General features: G+C 36.1%; 2 protein-coding genes and 1 long non-coding RNA gene across 5 annotated transcripts in view; 2 read left to right on the plus strand and 1 right to left on the minus strand.

Moving 5' to 3' along the window:
- Window positions 1-20,960, minus strand: part of LOC140148544 (uncharacterized) — a 219,309-nt gene that overhangs the window by 67,307 nt on the left and 131,042 nt on the right. The window lies entirely within an intron of this gene.
- The window catches only part of LOC140148531 (protein O-linked-mannose beta-1,2-N-acetylglucosaminyltransferase 1-like), a 57,466-nt gene that overhangs the window by 25,651 nt on the left and 10,855 nt on the right, over window positions 1-20,960 (plus strand). For all 3 annotated transcript variants that reach the window (XM_072170523.1, XM_072170524.1, XM_072170525.1), the window contains 6 exons: window positions 11,948-12,069; window positions 14,509-14,599; window positions 15,530-15,723; window positions 18,993-19,079; window positions 19,858-19,953; window positions 20,679-20,755. In XM_072170523.1, coding sequence (XP_072026624.1) covers window positions 11,948-12,069; window positions 14,509-14,599; window positions 15,530-15,723; window positions 18,993-19,079; window positions 19,858-19,953; window positions 20,679-20,755 — 667 coding nt within the window. The remainder of the gene's footprint in view (window positions 1-11,947; window positions 12,070-14,508; window positions 14,600-15,529; window positions 15,724-18,992; window positions 19,080-19,857; window positions 19,954-20,678; window positions 20,756-20,960) is intronic.
- On the plus strand, window positions 6,416-9,055 carry LOC140148444 (uncharacterized). The gene is made up of 2 exons (XM_072170391.1): window positions 6,416-7,864; window positions 9,038-9,055. The coding sequence occupies exons 1-2, from the start codon at window positions 6,416-6,418 to the stop codon at window positions 9,053-9,055; spliced, it is 1,467 nt and encodes a 488-aa protein (XP_072026492.1).

The following is a 20,960-nucleotide window of genomic DNA, read 5'->3' on the forward strand; positions in this document are numbered from 1 at the left end:
AAACAATAAAAATACACTAAAAGGCCATTTAAAAGCATCAAGGAGCGCCATTCTACTTGTTGAAATTTTATTTTAATCCCAGGTTGGAGGGGAATCAGGATCCCATCAAGGTCTTAATTAGCATTCTTTCCATCCCAACTTTACCTAAAACCTTTTTCAAGAGTGGGCAATTTCACTCAGAATATTAAAGTGCTGAGCATTAACACAAACAGAAAAAGGTGTTGGATTTTGAGCATACAGTGTGCATTTTGCCAATTAGGGGTCCATTTTGACAGTTAGGATCTCTTTTTTGCCATCAATGCTTTAAAAAGTGATGTTTATGCCATAATAGACGGACATGTTATGCCATGAAAAGTGATGTTACGCCATTTAGGGCAAATGGTCATGCAATTTTCGGGTAAAAATGTTTTGAGGGTTGATTATTAACAAGCATAGGTAGCACTTTTCTATTTGAGTGATGTCTATCCCTCCTGAATATCCCCCTTACAATCATCTAGCAAACAAACTTGGCTGTTTGTATATTTTCCTAAATCAGATAAATTTGGGCAGATTGAAAACCTGTATATTAAAAGGGCATTTCGTGATCCACAGCCTCATCCCCCCACTTTTCTCAAAAAAAGTTGAGGTTTTTATATCACTGGAAACCTCTGGCTACATAATGTTTATGTACAAAATATTTCTTGCAGATTAATTCGTTTAGCAAAGATATCGTGAAATTTGAATTTCGTTCTGGTGCACCAGAACGAAATTACAACGCATTGTCTATGGAGCAGTGTAATACACATAATCATGTATAACTCGTGAACGCAAAATCGGAATCAACTGAAATTTTGGGAATAGGTTTTTTTTCGTGGATATCTAATGAAAAATGACATAAATAGAGGATGCTAGGATCATGAAATACTCCTTTAAATGTTTTAAATCACCTGTAAATTATGAATACATACCAGAATTTGATGAGTAACCTGATGATGCATAACTCGAATAAATATATGATGATGCTTGAACATATTGAAGCAAAGGGCTATTAAATAGCACAACTGTCACAGCAACTATGTAAGATGCCATAGCATATCATGTCTGCCAAACCTAGAGGAAGAGAACAGACAGACAGACAGACAGACAGGCAGACAAATTGACTAAGATGTAACAGAAATCACAGAATGATACAAGAGGGCAAATTGGGGCTCATTGCCGTCTTTGTAACTAATGTGCATGGCACTCGCTGCAGCAGCCCTGACATTATTTTATTTTATTTTTTTGACACTACACATTACTTGCGCCAATAGATCTGTTACACAAGCTTGCATGTACTACTACATTTCACAAAGACTGCTTCCCGGGGACTACGTTTTAAGTCAAAATCCCAAATTATTTTTGAATGTTGTTAGCAATTAAGGATCAGATCAAATTTTTCTCCATGCTCCTTGGCAGTAGCGGCGGAAGCATTGGAAACTTAATCATGCATAACTTGTAAAAGCTTATATAATCGGAATCAACAGAAATGTTAGGAATCAACTTTTTTTTCATGGATATCAACTGAAACATACCATAAAATGTCTACTACAAAAATGTAATCCCAAATTATTTTCGAATGTTGTTAGCAATTAAGGATCAGATCAAATTTTTCTCCATGCTCCTTGGCAGTAGCGGTGGAAGCACTGGAAACTTAATCATGCATAACTTGTAAAAGCATAATCGGAATCAACAGAAATGTTAGGAATCAACTTTTTTCATGGATGTCAACTGAAACATACCATAAAATGAGAATATTAGAATCATAAAATACTCCTTTAAAGGGGTATTTGGGGTTTGGTTCCACCCCAAATTTTCATTTACTTTTTACTTTTCTTTTTAAAGCTGTAAAGGTTTCTAGTCTACTACCCGTTACTTTAAAACAAAAATACATTTCCTTGTCTTGTACCATGAAATATTTTACAGTTACTCAATGGCAATTCTACAAAGTTAAACAATGTCAAATGCCAAAAACATTGTACTTTTTTTTGTAGCAGGGGGTTTATCAGAAATGAAGGTGTTTAACAAGTGGAATGATTATACAAAACAGTAAGAATTTTTACATAGAATATAAGAATGACAAAATGAGATGGCCTATATGCTTCACACTTGCAGAACTTAAGAACATATAAGACACATAAATGCAAGGATCCAAAATAAATGATGCAAGCTCAAGAACTAGTGATAAATTTAAACAATATATCCCATTCTATTATTATAAATAAATTATGAAAAATGAAATAATAGGAACATATTATATTACTAGTACTTACCTCTTCAAATGTGTACTGTGCTTGTGTTTCACCAGTCGTTAAATACCAAGATTGTTGTCAGAAGTTAATTTTCCAAATAACAAAATATCCAATAAATCCAGCCAAGTTTTGAAATTCTATGGGTGTAACTTGGTAAGTCCAATAGTTGTAATACACACGTCTCATCCTCTCAGATTGCACAGTTGTGACTGACATCATAAATATATATATAGATATATATATGTATTGCTAAAAGCTTTTTATTATACGCTTCATTAACAAACAATCACTATCTTCAGCTAGGTTTATTAATAATTTCTAGATTCTTCCAACAAATGAATTCTTGGAAAACTCAAAAAAAGAGCTCATTTTATTACTAAAAAGCCAAGTGTAAAGAAACAATTAGGTAATTTTAAATGTGGGATTATCATATTGTATCCAGAATCAGGACAAATATTATACAAATATAGAGGTTATCCACTTTACTCATGTGTGACTTTAACAAAAGACACTGGTTCCCGTAGTATTCCTCATTCAAAACAATTTAATGCACGACCTCGTAGTTACCTGCATGACTTTGGCGGGCTATTTTGAAACAGTCATGGTTACACATGCAGGTACTTCTTTTGAAAGTCCTAAACAAGGTATAGCAGTCGCTGATAGGATATGCAGGTTATAGAACACGGTAAACCTCTATTGAATGTTTATGAGTACAATGATAAGAATATTTTCATGAGGAGAAATATGGACTGTTCCATTCAGCGAGGTTTTGCCGAGTTGAATGGGACAGTTCATATTTCACCGAATAAAAATATTCTTTCCATTGATTGAATAAAAACACTAAATTTTTGTTTTATATAACTCGTAGATAAATTCCTTTTCTTCCACTTAATTTTATAAATCATCAGGAAAACAAAATAAATAACAAATATAATTATAAAATACTAGATTTCGCGGTTCTCGGGTTGGGTGGTTCTCGTGATAAGACTCTCTCCAATTACCCAACACCCGTTACCCATATAGGCCTACATGCCCTGACCTTTTAAACTACATGTACTATGGTATATACGTCTCTCGATTATTTTAGAAGCTACACCCACACCTATAATTGGTGAGTCAAGTTGATCACTGCACGTGCTACACGCAGTTACGCACTCATATGTCAGCGTTGCCATGGTAGCTGCACATGAGTGCAATACTCTTTTCTAAAAATAGCAAAAGTAATCAAGTAATTGACCAATCAAATGACAATAATCTTTGTATGAGTTATATAATATTCAATGATTAAAAGGAAAGGTTGAACATTACTGTTGATCTAACTGATGAGAAAGCATGGCAACTATCAATGTACTCACATTATTATGTTCTAACTTACATTGACATTTATGATCAAATGATGAATACATTCTCAGAAAAAATATTTTTGTGCAGTTTTAAGGTCCGTTCATACTACCACCGCATTTGCAATGCGTTGCTTTGCGATGCGTTGCTTTGCGATGTGGTGCGTTGCTAGCACTGCATCGCACTGCAAACTACTGCATTGCGATATCGCAATAAAGTTTAATACATTTTAACTTGTAATTGCGACGAGTTGCGTTGAGTTGCGGCAAAAAGTAATTGATATATACCGGCATCGCAAAGCAACGCAAAGCAAATGCAGTGGTAGTATGAACGGACCTTTACACAGAGGATACACCCACAGTGAGAAGACAATAAATAAACTATAAAATAAACTATAGAAAAAATATTAAATTTGTGGACATCGTGGAACATTCAACTACGCTTGTTACTCCGCGACTAATCATGCTAACTACACGCGCGTACAACGCTACTCTACGCGTCCATATTAGCGAGGCTATCTGCGTACAACTGCTTACTACGTCTACGCACCGCCACGCAAAGAGTATGTAATGTTCCATGATGTACACAAATTTGATAATTTTTCTATAGTCATATTCTATACCACTTTATTTAGAATCCATTATCACTGGTTATTGATCATGCAGAGATCTATGTAATTAGATGGAAGTCTCAAAATGGAAGAGATAAATATAGCTGTGTGAAAAACTAAAAGGTTTCTGCACTTGAATATGTGATGCAATCAAGCAAAATCAGTTGGAACTCAGAAATTTTGATTTTGAGATAATAGGCAAACAAAGGAAATATTTCCTTGTTTTGGAAACTCTTTAATTGCTCGTATCTTTGGAACTGGTTGTTTAATTTCAATGGGGTTTTCTGCAAAATGCAGTTTTGCAAATGCTTTTTACTTACCTATATGAAACTGAAAATTTAATATTTCTGAGTTCCGACTAATTTTGCTCGATCGCATGAAGGTGTTTAACAAGTGGATCGCATATGATGATATGATAAAGGTATTGGGCTATTGTTTATCCAAATGGAGGGAAAACAAGAATGTAAATAAAGGACAATTTAACGAATAAATGAATGAAGGAAGGAATGAATGAACAAATGAATGAACAAATGAGTGAGTGAACAAGTGAGTTGGATCAGTCGGTCAAACCACAAACAGAATTGCAGAAGTAAACACTAAAATGCATTGTATTAAGGGATGCTGAGGGAACACATTTTACTTCCATAATCAGAATTGAGAACTGTTTTTATCATTTTCTCAGTTTCTATGTTACTATGCCACAAATTGCAAAGTACATTTTGTACCCTTTTTGATTGTTTGAAACCATATCCTTTTGTGTGTGTGTGTTTTTAGTCATTGTTAAGGTTAGCTTTAAGGCCAGAATAATATTTTTAAGGTGGTATTGGAGGCATAAATGGAAGTGCTCTAAGCATGTTTTAAACAGATTAATTGATGAGTAGAGCAAAGCACACATATCAATATGCCTTTTTTTTTTGCCAATATTTTGCTAAAATCCATGCATAAATTTTTATGCATACATACTTTTTTTTTGCCCTGAAACTTGGTCAAAGTGTATCTAATATGTTCTAATATTTTATATAGTGAAGCCGCCCCCTAATTTGTATATTTGCATAATTAATTAGCATTTATGCAAATTAGCTCATTAATTATGCAAATTAGAGGGTGGCTTCGCTATATATTACATAGTTAAAAAGTGAGCTGTTGTAAACTGCTTATCCACAAAAATAGCCTGTTAAGTAAAATTTCAAAGTTTTAGGGGCCTGAGCTTTCGATCCTAGCAGGATCTTTATCAAAGGCAGAGTGACAAGACAACACACAAACATGCATATATATAGGGACATGGACATAAAGGAAAAGGAAATTAGCAAGACAATAGAAGACATAAGTGTTTCTTGGGAAATATCAATAGGGGCAGGAAATGGGATGTCATGAATGGAAGTAAATAAGAGGGATAAGGATATGAATGAAGACAATGGGCTGAATAGAATTATGAAAATGAATGGCAACTACATGAACATAATACAAAATGATAGATGTAAATTGGAAATAAAAACTAAAATAATAAGGTGGAGGAAACATATATTTAAAATAATTGAAAAAAAAATATGGGGGGCAAAATATTATGATGATGAAAAACAAGTTAGTCGTTTCCCTCTTGGATGTTGAGACCGTGTGGCTGGATGGTGCGAAGGCGCTTCATCCAGAATTTCTCCCTACTGGCACGGACGGTGTCGGGCGGTTACCTAAAGACTCAATGCCCTGTAGGATCATGTCGGAGATGGAGTGGTTGGGGAGGTTAAAGTGGTTACCAACAGGGGTGTCAAGCTTCTTGGTTTTGACAGTGGACCTGTGTCCATAAAATTTATCATCATCCTCTCTTTCCTCCGCTGAATTGGATCTTCTCTCCAAGGGCCTCAAGTTCTGTCCCACCCCTCCAGAGGTCAACCAGGTAGAACTCAGTCAGGATCTCACTCAATACTATCGTCGCACACGTCTCACGGGAGTTTTTCCTTGATGAGCCAGCATCTGAACCTGAGCCTTTTCGCAAGAAAAGCAGTTGGAGTCCCTCAAAGAACAGGGTTCCGCCATGGAGACATACGTGCAGGTTGTTAGTTCCCAAGTTAATAATTCTGCTAATTCTCCCCACAGGGCACATGACAACTTACCCCGTGAGGAACGCCAGGCTCTCAAGTCTCTTAGAACCAGGACTGACATCATCATCAAGCCTGCTGATAAAGGATCTGCTGTGGTTGTCATGGATTGCCAAAAGTATATCGATGAGACCATGAAGCACCTCAACAATCGTACTAACTATGCTCTTGTTGATTCTGATCCTACTGACTCTTTCTCTCAACAGATAAAGACCACCCTGGATGACATGCATGCTCGTGATGAATTAACTGACAAAGCCCATGCATTTCTTTCTCCTACAGATTCTAAAGCTGCTCGATTTTATCTCCTCCCCAAGATCCACAAGCCTGGGAATCCTGGTCGACCCATTGTATCCGGTAATGGTTCCCCCACTGAGAACATATCCCTCTATGTTGATAACTTCATTAAACCCCTTGTTTCTCAGACTCTGTCATACATGTACATACACGACACCCCGGACTTTCTCAGGAAGCTTGAAGCGATCAAGGACCAGATCCCCAGCACTGCCATCATTGGCACTTGTGATGTGTCATCCTTGTATACTAACATCCCATTCAGTGAAGGAATTTCAGCTACCTGTGAAGCGCTGTCTAGAAGTGGCCACACCAGTCCCCCCATTGATGATCTGAAGACTCTCATGAATCATGTACTAACTAAGAACAATTTCACCTTTATGGGAGATCACTATTTACAGGTATTTGGGACATCGATGGGGACCCGCATGGCTCTGGCTCCGTCGTTCGCCTGCCTCTTCATGTCTAGGCTTGAAGAGCAGATGTTGGATGCTGCCCCTTGTCGCCCATGGATTTGGTGGAGGTACATTGATGATGTGTTTTTCATCTGGACCAGAGAAGAAGACAGCCTTCACACCTTCCTTAACCATGTCAATTCTTTCCACAGAACAATTAAATTCACGTCTGAACTTTCTCACCACCAGGTCAACTTCTTGGATGTCACCATCAGAAAGGAGAATGACTCCCTTGTCACAGATCTATACACCAAGCCCACAGACAGTCACCAGTATCTACACTCTTCCAGTTGCCATCCCCAACATTGTAAAAGTGGTATAGCATACAGTCAAGCTCTCCGCCTCCGCCGCATTTGTACTAATGATTCTGACTTCTCACAGCATGCCAGGGACCTCAAGAAGAACCTTACATCTAGGGGACACAGCGCACTCAAAGTGCAGCAGGCCATCAACAAGGTCAGATCTCTTCCCAGGTCAGATGTACTGAAGCAGAAGCCCAGAAGCCAAGACACCAATACCAGAGTCCCTCTTGTGGTCACTTTTCATCCTAACCTCCCTTCTCTCCGCAGCATCACTAATGACAATCACCATATACTTCAAACCTCAGATCGGCTACAACGAGCAGTTCCCGATAGCCCCATCCTGGCCTACAGACGTCCTCGCAATCTTAGAGATCTTCTTGTGAGAGCTGAAGTCCCCCACTTTTTGATACTATTCCTTCCACACAACAGGGTACTTTCACATGTGATTCCAACAGGTGTGTTGTCTGCAAGGACCATATCCAAGAAGGGGATTCTGTCGCCAGTAATTCCAACAATTCCTCCCACAGGATCAGGGGCAACATCACCTGCACCACATCTAATGTAGTATATCTCATTTCTTGCAGAGTTTGTGGTATACAGTATGTGGGAGAAACTAAGACCGCACTTAAGACGCGGTTTTATGGACACAGGTCCACTGTCAAAACCAAGAAGCTTGACACCCCTGTTGGTAACCACTTTAACCTCCCCAACCACTCCATCTCCGACATGATCCTACAGGGCATTGAGTCTTTAGGTAACCGCCCGACACCGTCCGTGCCAGTAGGGAGAAATTCTGGATGAAGCGCCTTCGTACCATCCAGCCACACGGTCTCAACATCCAAGAGGGAAGCGACTAACTTGTTTTTCATCATCATAATATTTTGCCCCCCATTTGCCCCCCCCCCATTTTCAATTATTTTAAACTAGCGGGATACCCGCGCTTCGCGCGGGTCCCCGCTAGATGAGTAAATGGGAGCGATCACTAAAACAGGAGGAATTACTGAAAAGGTAGAATCATTGAAAGGTAAATTTTATTTTTCTAAACCTGTCCCTTCTTGCATTTCCATTTTCTTTTCAGTTTATTCTGCACGGGCCTAGTTTGTTTCCATTAAAACAAAATGCTATTTAGCTTGTGATTTTCCGTTTCCATGTTATTTATCTATCTAGGCCTAACCCCATTCCCATTATTTTCTAAATCTATCCTTTATACGTTTCCCTGTATAGCTTCATTTTTATCAGCTGCTTAGCTTGTGATTTCCCGTTTCCTTCAGTTGTTATTTATCGTTCTTATTTTTCCTGATTAGTTTCTAATTTTAACTTCTTTTTTCCCTTAATTTTCCTGATTAGTTTCTTTCTTTCCCTCTTTAGTTTGCTCCCGTTTCATTTAGTTACTGTAATCATAACCTGTATAATAGGCCTACCCGTAGGCCTACCTTTTTTGTCTTCTTCTTTTTTTCTATTCATTTAGCTCCTTTCTTTCTCTTCAGTTTCTTTTGCATCTATAGGTCTATTTTGTTCCCATGCTGCTTAGCTCGTGATTTCCGTTTCCATGTTATTCATTTATTGAGCCCCGTTCCCATGCATTATTTTATAAATCTACCATTTCTTACATTTCTCCTTTTAGTTTTGGCTTTTTTTTCTACATTTTGTTCTCTTTTTCATATTTCTTGCTTAGCTTGTGATTTCCGTTTGAATTTTATCTATTTAATTCTGTTCTCATTATTTTAGTTTTTTCGTTATTTATTTATTTATTTATTTATTTATTTATTTATTTATTTATTTATTTATTTATTTATTTATTTATTTATTTATTTATTTATTTATTTATTTATTTATTTATTTATTTATTTATTTATTTATTTATTTATTTATTTATTTATTTATTTATTTATTTATTTATTTATTTATTTTTTCTTTCTTTCTTTCTTTCATTTTTAGCTTCCTTCTTTCCTCTCGTATCCTCACGATTTTTATCATCTTGGCGGGTAATCTCTTAACCGAATCCAGTACCATGCATAATCCACAACCCGACCCATCAATAGGCCTACCTTTTCAGTTTTTTCTTCCTTTCTTTTCTTTTCTGGCACGGAAAGTTGGTCTGTGCATATTATGCACCAGACGCGTCTGGCGTCACATTGCTCAATGCGCCGACGTACTAACGCCAACCCCCTGCTGCCAGTTAGTTACGGCATCACGCGCTACCACTGAGTTTTGACAACAAAAATCCCGGAAAAACCCGGTTTTAACCATATTTTCACTGATTTTGAGGCCAATTCTTGGTCTTGACCGTTTTCAACCAAATAAAGTGCAATGCGTTCCCCGTATATCCCTCAATCTCCCGTATGAATGTGGCTGTAAAACTAAACGACGATTCATTATAGGCCTAGAATAAATAATAAAATTCACGCGACGTAGCCTTAATCTCTTGGCTGCCAACTTCGGTGCAGTGGCGGAAAATGGGGTGCGTAGCTCTGCGTAGGGGCGAAAAGCTCGTAAGATCATTATTAAAGCACGCGATGTTGTGCATCTAGATAGCCTGAATCATTTCTTGGCCACCTCGCAGTTGGCAGAAAACAGGGCAATGTTGCTCTGCGTATGGTTTTTTAATAGAAATATTATTACGCGGTTCACACTCTCCCTATTACCCACAATGCCACTGCATGCGATTTTGCATAGCAACACGACAGTTTTTTATGTTATTCTCTTAGTTACCATCAATTTTTGCAAAAATGAACCTCAGATGGTTTAATGGCAATATGTACCCGATCAATGTACGAATAAATCAGAGCTGAAAGTGAAATCATCTCTGAGTCTATTCGCGCACAAGATTTAGCGACTTCCTTTTATTTATATAGATTTACTCTAATCCACAACCCTGTACCCATAACCCATCCATATAGTAGGCCTACCTTTTCAGTTTTGTCCTGCTTTCTTTTCTTTTCTATTTCTCTGGCACGGAAAGTTGGCCCAGGTTGGCCTATAATAGGCCTATGCATATGCACCCCGATGCGCGAAGTCACATCCCTTTGTACGCCAGCGCTGCCAGTTAGTTACGATGCTGGCGCTACCACTGAGTTTTGACAATAAAAAGCCCGGAAAAAAAGCCGGTTTTAACCATATTTGTTGACCGTTTTCAACCAAATAAAGTGCAATGCATTTCCCGTATATATTCCTCAATCTCCGGACGATTCATAGGCCTAGAATAAATAATGAAATTGTACACTGACTGTCTGCACCCCGGGTCTCCACGCAGGCACTATCACCACTCATCACTCTAGACTACCAGACCACTGTTTCCTAAGTTACCTTAGTGATGATGCAAAGACCTGATTCACGCAGCGTCGTAGCCTTAATTTCTTGGCTGCCAACCTTGATGCAGTGGCGGAAAATGGGTAGCGTAGCTCTCGTGAGGGGACGAAAAGCTCGTAAGATCATTATTAAATTATGCGCTGTTGTGCATCTAGATAGCCTGAATCATTTCTTGGCCACTTCGCAGTTGGCAGAAAACGGGGCAATGTTGCTCTGCGTCAGTATGGTTTTTAAATGGAAATATTATTCGCGGTTCACACTGTCCTTATTACCCACAATGCCACTGCGATTGATTTAGCATAGCAACACGACAGTTTTTTATGTTATTCTCTTAGTTACCACCAATTTTTGCAAAAACGAATGTCCGATGGAAAAATGGCAATATGTACCCGATCAATATACCACTAAATCAAAGCCGAAAGTCTAGGCAATTCGGAGAACACTCGCGCACAAGATGGGCAACCTTCCTTTTATTTATATAGATATATGTTTCCTCCACCTTATTATTTTAGTTTTTATTTCCAATTTACATCTATCATTTTGTATTATGTTCATGTAGTTGCCATTCATTTTCATAATTCTATTCAGCCCATTGTCTTCATTCATATCCTTATCCCTCTTATTTACTTCCATTCATGACATCCCATTTCCTGCCCCTATTGATATTTCCCAAGAAACACTTATGTCTTCTATTGTCTTGCTAATTTCCTTTTCCTTTATGTCCATGTCCCTATATATATGCATGTTTGTGTGTTGTCTTGTCACTCTGCCTTTGATAAAGATCCTGCTAGGATCGAAAGCTCAGGCCCCTAAAACTTTGAAATATATTACATAGAACATATTAGAAAAACTTTGACCAAGTTTCAGGGCATGCATTGATTTTTAGCAAAATATTGGCAAAAATTATGTATTAATGAGCCTTTCCAGTCCTTTTAGCTCATTAACTATATTGATTATTGACAAAAACAATAGGATACAAAGAAAATATAAATTGATGTATTATGGAAACCGTATGTCCGATTTGCTCCAAACAACTTTACTCTACTCAATTAATCTGTTTAAAACATGCTCAAAGCATTTCCTAATTTCTAGAAATGCATCCAATACTACCTTAAGGCCAGGATGATATTTTTGCTGTTGCAATTAGTGCAGCATCAATTTCATGTGACAGCAATTTCCACTCTGCCAAACATGACATGACATATTTGACAACAAGCTAGTATTTATAAGTACAAAGTCAATAATATTGCTGTTTTTCTGTATGTGCATTATCCAGGGTACTTGGAAATCGGAGAATAGGCAAAGAAGATCCAGCTAAAAGAGGCCTCAATTTTGTTGTATTTAATCCTATTGATGAAGTGGTAGTTAAAATTGGCAGATTTGACACGTATGAATCACGTGAGTATAATATTATATGTGACACGATCTGGTCCATGGAGACCAAAGGAAGCATTTTTGAAAATTCAGTACTATAATTATTATGTTATACAAACATTAGGCTACCATATACTGGAAACACCAAAGGTCTAGCATACTTGGTTCTAAGGTTATGAAGTTTTGTGATGTATATTTTCTTATGTGTTTTACTGGTTTTTCCTCCATATATTTTTCTTTATCTCAATGTCAATTTTGCCGTCTTTGGCCTCCATGAACCAGATTCAACCCAATTAGCAACTCTCTCCTAGTTAGTGCCACCTGTGCACTTTCCTGTGCACTTTCCTTTTTAGTACACTTAAGGTTATTAACTATTTTAAACTGTTGTGATTTGGTAGTTCACAGCATCTTACGAATGGTAGTGAGCTTTGGCAAAAACTGCATTGCTCAATTCATAGCGAGCGTGTAGAAGAATTAAAATATCACAGATATACTTTTATAGGTGCTGCAGTTCTTGAGTTACGTTATAAAGAGGGCTGAAACAACAACACTTTTGTTAAACGTACATAACTTATTAACAACAATAAATTAAGTACGTTTGCAAAGTATACGATTTGTAGAATGAGGTTTTGCAAAACATCAAGGTGTTATTTTTCAATAATATATTGATCTAGATAATGAAAATTGATTTTTAGGTTGCTTCGACCAACAATACCTCGTCTACCCTTAAGCATGTAATTGAGTATAAAATTGTTACTAAATTACTGCAGCCATCTTAATATTGAGTGCCATTGCATACTGTGACATTAAAACATTGTTTTTACACTTGAAAATATAGTATATGTCAACTTTGTTTTAAGAACCAGTGGCACTGATTCTAGGTCAAATCTGGTATTTGATATCAATCTGGTTTTCCACTTCAACAGTACATATTAAAATAAATTTGATTACTGACATCATTGAAAAAGTAAACTATCATACTATTTTCATGCTTTTCTGTGGATTTTTATCGATGAAAAGCGCTGTCTTCAGTTGAAGTAATACTAAGTTAGAGTCCGAAGTTTACCGTTTTCTAAAATCCATTTTCCGTGTTGTAATCCGTGTTGTAAAAATTTTAAAACCATGTTTTATGAATAAAACTTAAAATGTATAAACAATGATTATGAATGATATTAATGTGACAATAAAGTGTTCAATATCGCGTTCAATATGCTCTGATTGGTATATTCTCACGATAATAGGCTGACTGTTACAATGTTTGGATGGATAGGAGGTTCATGCCTTGGTAATATACCTTTATTATACCGTGTTGTACCTCCGATTCCATGATTTTTGTCCGTTTTCCGTTAAACGGAAAACTTCAGACTCTATACTAAGTATAAGACTCTTGGCCTTAACATATTCAGAAACTTTTTGATTTTTGATTTTGCTCAAAGAGATTACACTTACAGGGTCTGGACTCTGTCATTCATGGAGGGCAAGGTAGTCTGCACTCTTGGTGTGCCGATATCACCCACTAAGCACTCCATGCAAACTTTTGTAACACTCAAGCTTATTAAAGGGTTCATACCACTAAATTGGCCAGTGAAGCAATATGCAATATTATCAATTTCAGTGTTCAAAATTGTGTTTTACTAGAACTTATGAATATGATAATTGTAGAGATCACATTCATAAGTTCTAGTAAAACACAATTTTGAACACTGAAATTGATAATATTGCATATTGCTTCACTGGCCAATTTAGTGTAAAAAAACAAAACACAAATATTTGAGTGATGTTTACAATTTCAATTATGCACGCATGAACACACAAATTCAAAACGTGGTTAGCAGTAGGATGTAAACACAGGAAAATCTTGCCTTTTTATATAATGCTAATTTTCACAAAGAGTAGACCTAAAATGTATAGTCATTTTCAGATATGTTATGTAGAATTCTGTTCCGATTAAGATAATATCAAATGGGCCTATATTTTTCAAATTTCAAGGTAGCTCGATTGGTGGCCTAAAACGCGACCTCTATTTTGCACATACAGTCTATGGAAAGCTATTTTGTGGTCTGTACCCTTAAAATGCTAATTTTAAACTATATGGAGGTTTATTATTTTGGTCTCCATGCTTGACACACCAATATGGGAGATTTACCATAGCTTTTCACACTGGACTATTTGCAGTCCATCCTCTTTAACTCGAATCGTTTTAGTTGCCTTGATCTTCCACCTCTCCAGCAGCAAGCATGATTTAAGGCCCATTCAATGATTTTCTGTTCAAACTATTTTGTACTTTTGGAAAGAATTCTCCCTTCTCCTGATATAACCTTGGTAAAGTGGAAATATTTCTTATGGAATTTTGGACATGTATCGGGAAATATCAGGGAAACTTGGGAAATTTGTTCTTGTATAATAATGGGAATCCTGACAATGACATGTATTTTTTTCTTTGTATCATTGTAATATTGACAGCATCTGACGATAGAGAAGCTGCAGCTTTCCTGCAGACAGTACAGGATGGTCATCTGGTTATAGGCACTGTATTTGACGAAGCCACAAATCAGTAAGTTTTTCCCTTGACAAACTAATCCGAAGTTACCATAAGCAGTAGCATAGCCAGTTGGGGAGGAGAGTTCTTCCCCTGACAAAAATTGAAAGAGAAACAAGATTGCAAAGGAAAAGAAAAGGGGAATGGAGTTTTCCTCCAAAATCCACAATGGTTGTGAGCCAAAATAGTGTAAAATACCAAAGTTGTGCATGCTACATGCACATATTATCCCAATAAAGCCATTTTTGGAAGTACAGTCTCTCTACAAAAAAGTGTATATCCCACCGATAATACCGGGTCAAAATGATGTTACCAGGATATATTTTTTTGTCTTTGCCACACCCCACCCCTGACTAAGATAGCTGACTACACCCCTGGCCATATTAAGCTTTGGTGGGAATCTAATTTAACCTGCAACTTGGCAGATTTGTGTTTTGCATGCATAAATTGTCTGGATTCAAATTTATGCACCTTATTTTGGTGCTCTTTCAGACAGAGAAGCCATTTGGGTCCACAGAAAAGGACATAACACTCTCAACAAAGACAATTAATCGGCCAAAAATAGATTTAAAATCATTTTTCTGCACATAATTTCATTGAAACCATCCCAGGTTTAATATAGCATGAAAGAAACATATCTTAGACACATACATTGTATTGGCTGAAAAATTATACAAATATTTTCTGTTGTATAATACCAATACGCGTAAGATCCGAACATTCTAATAATAAGGTTATTCACCAAAGGCATTGATGCTCACAAACTCGATTGTAACAAATAATAATTTTTTCCGGGATCACTTTGCAATGTTTTGAGTTTTATTGACAAAAACAATGCTTGCTCATATAAATGATTTTTTTTTACAGATGTTACAATTTACTATTTAGTGTATGTGAAAGATGACATTGATATGATCTTCATTATCTCCAATTTCACCATTTTAGATTGAGTTTTGAAACCAAAGGTGTACTAAAGAATTTGGGCAGCACACAGATATTTGCCTTAGACTACAGGGAGATGTGGGTGTTTATTGGACAGAAAGGCATAGATGGTGCTACTCCCTATGAGAAGATTGGCAATAAACTACCGACAAGTTGGGGTGCTAAAGTAGATATACAGGACTGTATACCAAAACAAAGTAAGTTACTATATTTAAAGCAGGATAACTTTTGAGCAAAATGCAGAAATCTTATTTGTGGGCAGCAAGGGTCATCGATTGTTTGTCCCACTAAAGAAGAAATGAATAATTATAATCAATAAATAATGATTTCTGCCAAAAGAGCTGCATCATAGTAAGGTTTCACTGATTTGAAAAGAGAAAGAAGAAAAAATAGGTTTTGCGTTAGTGTTTTTATCAAATTCTGCAATAAAATAAGCACAATATTTGAGATTGTGCAAAAAAAAAATGTTTGATTGGCGTAACCTGACCTACCCTAAATACACTTCTTTTTTTGAGGGAGGAAAAGGAAAAAAATTGTCATTTAATTTTGATATATTATGGAAAGTAGTTTGTGACTATTTGAAGTTTTAAAAAAGTGAAGAAAATGTGCATTTTAACTGTTTCATGATATCCTGTGTGTATTCTAAAACAAGTCAGATTTAGTAGTCTTACCAAATAATTAAAAAACAATAATCCTGACCTACCCTTAATTATTTTTTTTACTTTGCTCGAAAGTTTGGTCAAGCAAGTGAGAATTTAGTATAAAGCACACATTTTCACTTTGACGGTACTTTTCTAAACTCGCTGTCACAACCTGCGGTACCTTTGTGTTACATAGTACAAAAATGAAATGTTTCAAACATTTTACCTACACGTCTCATTTGAAGTGGTTCATCCTCCTGAGCGTTTTGACACCTATTTTATGGAAATTGGTTAAAAAATGAGAGAGTGCAGGCAAAAACAATCACAAAGTAGGTGGGATTTAACCCCACCTCTTTTTTCCACATTTACAATCATTCTGAGCAAGTATTAGTCTTTTAAATGACCTTATGTATTTATTTACTTGGTTTAGTTGTCTGGGAGTTCATTTAGACATTTTTTTACTAGATTCAAATTTTTAATGGGGGTTTTAGATCAAATTTACGATACGAATCCCTCCGCCTAATCCTCCTCCGCCTAATCCTCAACCACCCTTGGCACATTTCATGCCAAACCTCATAAGAAAATAATTAAAAATTATTTTAAAACAGGATCAAAACATGAGTAATATAGAATAAATTAGCCTCAATTTAAGACCTAATTGAATCTTCTAAGTGAAGGAATACTCAAGAGACAGTCTTTTGAAATCCAAGCTGCCCATCAAAATGTAACAAAACCACCTTTTTGGGTACCCCAGTATATGACACAGGATCTGCTACAAAAAGGAAATGTGAAAATTCAAGTAAATTATCAAGTTTTATTATCTGTTTTACTACGTGCTGTTATATTCTTTTCTTTTTTTTTCAATTTGACATATATCTCACATTCTGTTTTAGCAGTCTCCTTATCCATTTTATTCTTGTGTAATGTTTAAGAGCATTCTATTTTGGTTCCATATTTATTTGCATGGATTGATTGGATCAATCAAATATACACTATAAGATTCTTATATTTGCAGCCGCCTGCACAAGTACACCGTCGCCAAGGTACCCGACTGGTGCACACTAAGTACATGCTGCTACTGCACAGCACCCACCAGCAGTGGTACTGTTCTGGTACTACACTGCACTCCCCCAGGGTACTCCCCTGGTACTGCACAGTACCAATCAAGTACCTTGGTGAGGCGATGATGTACCTGTGCAGGCGGCTCAATAGGAATCTTATAGTGTATATGGAATTGATTTGAAAATAAATTGGATTTTACCGACTTACCATCACCGTATTTGTTGTAGTGTAAAGTATTGGATCTTCCATGCATTTGCAGCGAGGTAGTCACATAAAAAATGGTTAATCTGTAGTCTGTAGTAAAATCAATTAATCATGCTTTACATAAATGTAGAGATTGTGGGGTAAAATCAATTAAAATGGGCATGATTTTTGTTTAATATTTTACTACATGGCTGTGTACTCAAGATGTTGTTTCTTTCAAGGAATTGAGCTTTTTTGATACTTTTAGTGATGGTATGTATGTCATGTATTTTGTAATGTTTTTTTTTATAAATACAAGCAAAGAAAATCTAGATTGTAAACCCCAGCTGCATTTTTTGATGGATTTTATTTCACTATTTCACTTGTGTTCACAATTTAATAGGATAAAAACTTTTGTTATACCAATGCGGCACACATGCAACAACAAATTGCGTTGTGTATTTGCACAATTTGTTAATGTGCAGATATGATGCAACGGGCCTCAAAATTCATTTTTCATGGGCACTCATTTTTAAGGCCAGTGAGCAAAGTGCACAAAGGTCACTACAGGGTGTATCAAAATGATTGGTACCCATCAATATCCAGTGAATATGGCAAAGACTGTCACATCAAAATGCATCATCACAGCCACCGTATTTGTAGATTTGTGTCATAACAAATCATTAAATAACAAATTGTAGTCATTTAAAGAGGATCTAATGTTAAACCTGAAAGAAGCGGATGTTTTATTAGAACTGATACAAAGCTGATGGGTACCAATCATTTTGATACAGCCTGTATATATCAAAAATGCTTTGAAATTGAAGGGTATCAAGAGCAAGTCTATGGGCACCAGAGGCCATGGCCTTGGTGACCTCCCTGAATTTTGAGGCCGGCTACGCGACTCTTCCGTGCATGTATGACACAACCTATTTTCTTGGTGAAATGACGATTTAGGTACCAAATAACTCTAGGTGTACCAAAAAAAGGTTGCCAAAAATTCACTTATTTGTGATTTTCTCCATAATTGTTCTTTTACACCAAATCTGTAATTATATTTAGAGACCTTGATGTTTTGCCTTTAGAAAATGTACATACTTTTATATGTTTTGTGTAAATAATTAAGTTTTACTTCATGCATGTCTGAGAGTGCACAGCTGCCTTAAGGTATACGAGGTATTGTTGCTCGAAGTAGCCAAAAACAAACAAATCGATTTTCATTATCTGAATCAATATATTATTTTAAAATAACACTTTTTTGTTTTGCAAAAGTTCATTCTACAAATCATATACTTTGAAAACTTGTTGTTGTTAATGAGTTATGTAGATTTTACAAAAGTGTTGTTGTTTCAGCCCTCTTTACAACATAAATCAAGTACCACATACCCTACAAAAGTATATCTGTGATATTTGAATTCTTCTACACACTCCCTACCATTCGCAAGATGCTATGAACTATGAACTTTTTTTCTGCTGCTTCGACCAACAATACATTGTATACCCTTAAATGTCTATGTCTTTATTTTCATGAAACAGAAGATAACCAATATTTTCTTTCTCATTTTATTTTAATTCTTTAGTTGAAGGCACTAATAGTAAAGTAGCAGCTAGTCGCAAAAAGAAAAAATTTTGTGAGGAATACGATGGTTACCCAGAATTATGTACAGGTAAGATCAAATTATTGGCTTGAGTGGTTCTTCAGTAGTAAAGGCTAACATTACTTGAGGGCACTGGGGTAAACTTACATTGTCCTAAGCCTGTTGTCCCTTGTCTACATATCTCAGTGTTTCATGAGGCACATACAGACGGCAGTGTGGAGCCCTTTTTTCATCCCAGCATGTATATTGCATACTGTGAGTGGATGCAAAATACAAATTGGACAATGTCTTTGTCAAAATACAGAATCTGCAATAATCAAACAAACAGAATGTAGTCCTAGATTTCTGATGAAAAATGTTTGGAGTGAGGAATGAGGCTGTGATTTACAAAGTGCCCCTTTAAACCTACTAAACTTCAGTTTTTACTCTAGCGTTTCTTAAAATGGCTATCCCATTTTAAATCGATACACCCGCTGGAAGATTTTGGAAATGTCGTCCACAGGGGGAATATGAATTTCAAATGGAATGAACACATTAGGCAGCTCCATTGGAAACTCACCCTGACTCTGTGGAAGTTTCAGGTTGAATCTTTCTCAGATGGTATGGAGCTGCTTAATGTGTTAATTCCATTTGAAATTCATGGCAGATATTTCCAAAGTCACCCACAGGGTTAGTGTGGCTTTTAAATGGAATAGCCCATTTTCTGATATTACTATTTCTCTTTGCCATGTTAATAAAATATTGAATGTATTTATTAATGGACGTCTAACAATTATGTTGCAACATTTCAATATGATCTTCAAAATGTATGTATGGTAAATAAAGACTTGTTTTCTTTCTCTTTCAGAGGAGAATTTGTTGCTGCCAGTTTTCCCCAAACCATTAGATGACATATCACTCCAGAGTAACCCAGCCTATAGTACTCCTATTGTAGTTATTCCAGGTAGCATTTTCCGTTTATCATGTACCTCATATGTAGATTCTTGTCTAGTTTTAAGTGACATTACATTTTAATCATATTTGGTAAAGGGTAGCCGAAGTATTGTTGGTCAAAGCAGCCATAAAATTGATTTTCATTATCTAAATCAACATATTATTGAAAAATAACACTTTATTTTACAAATAAAATAAAGTTTATTCTACAAATCATATACTTTGAAAACTTGCTTGATTTATTGTCGCGAATGAGTTATGAAGGTTTTACAAAAGTGTTGTTGTTTCAGCCCTTTTTACAACATAACTCAAGAACCACATGACCAACAAAAGTATATCGGTGATATTTGAATTCTTCTACACACTCGCTGTGAAATGATCAGTGCAATTTTTGCCAAAGCTCACTACCATTTGCAAGATGCTTTGAACTACCAAATCGCATCACATTTAAAATAGTTGCCAACCTATAGACTGTCCTAACAGCATCCTTCTTTATGTGTCACCAGGAAAGTTCAAATGAGAAGAATATTCTTCTCAACTTTCCTGGTGTCACCAATAATCAGTCAAGTCTAATAGGAGCTCCAAAATAGCATATTAATGTTACTCTTTGAGTACATATACAAGCATAGAGGCAGGCACTCATCTCAATAAAATAGAGTTAATACACATACTCAATGCATAGAACAATGACACAGCAGAGTGTGTAGATAATGAGTAATATTTGTATTCCTGTAGGTACTGATTTACGTGCACTGGAAAGATGTTTAGCTTCACTTATTGATGTGCCAGGAATAAGACCTTCTAATGTGATGGTAAGTGATGAACATAATAGTTATGCAGATTTAAGCAATTTATGAAGTAGCTATTTAGAAAATATTCCAAATCACCATTAATGCTACACAAAGATGAAGTGATGTACACTTTTAATGTTTGGCTAATATCATGATACAAATTTTGCTCCTAGTAGAAGAATGACCTGCTTCTTATACATTCTGCTCTGCCCTTTTCATTTCTCTT

The sequence above is a fragment of the Amphiura filiformis genome, chromosome 3 (assembly GCF_039555335.1).
Source record: "Amphiura filiformis chromosome 3, Afil_fr2py, whole genome shotgun sequence".
In the NCBI taxonomy this organism is placed as follows: Eukaryota; Metazoa; Echinodermata; class Ophiuroidea; order Amphilepidida; family Amphiuridae; genus Amphiura; species Amphiura filiformis.

Coding starts and splice junctions, on each gene's coding strand:
- LOC140148444 (XM_072170391.1), top strand. CDS start 6,416: ATGGATTGCCAAAAGTATATCGATGAGACCATGAAGCACCTCAACAAT.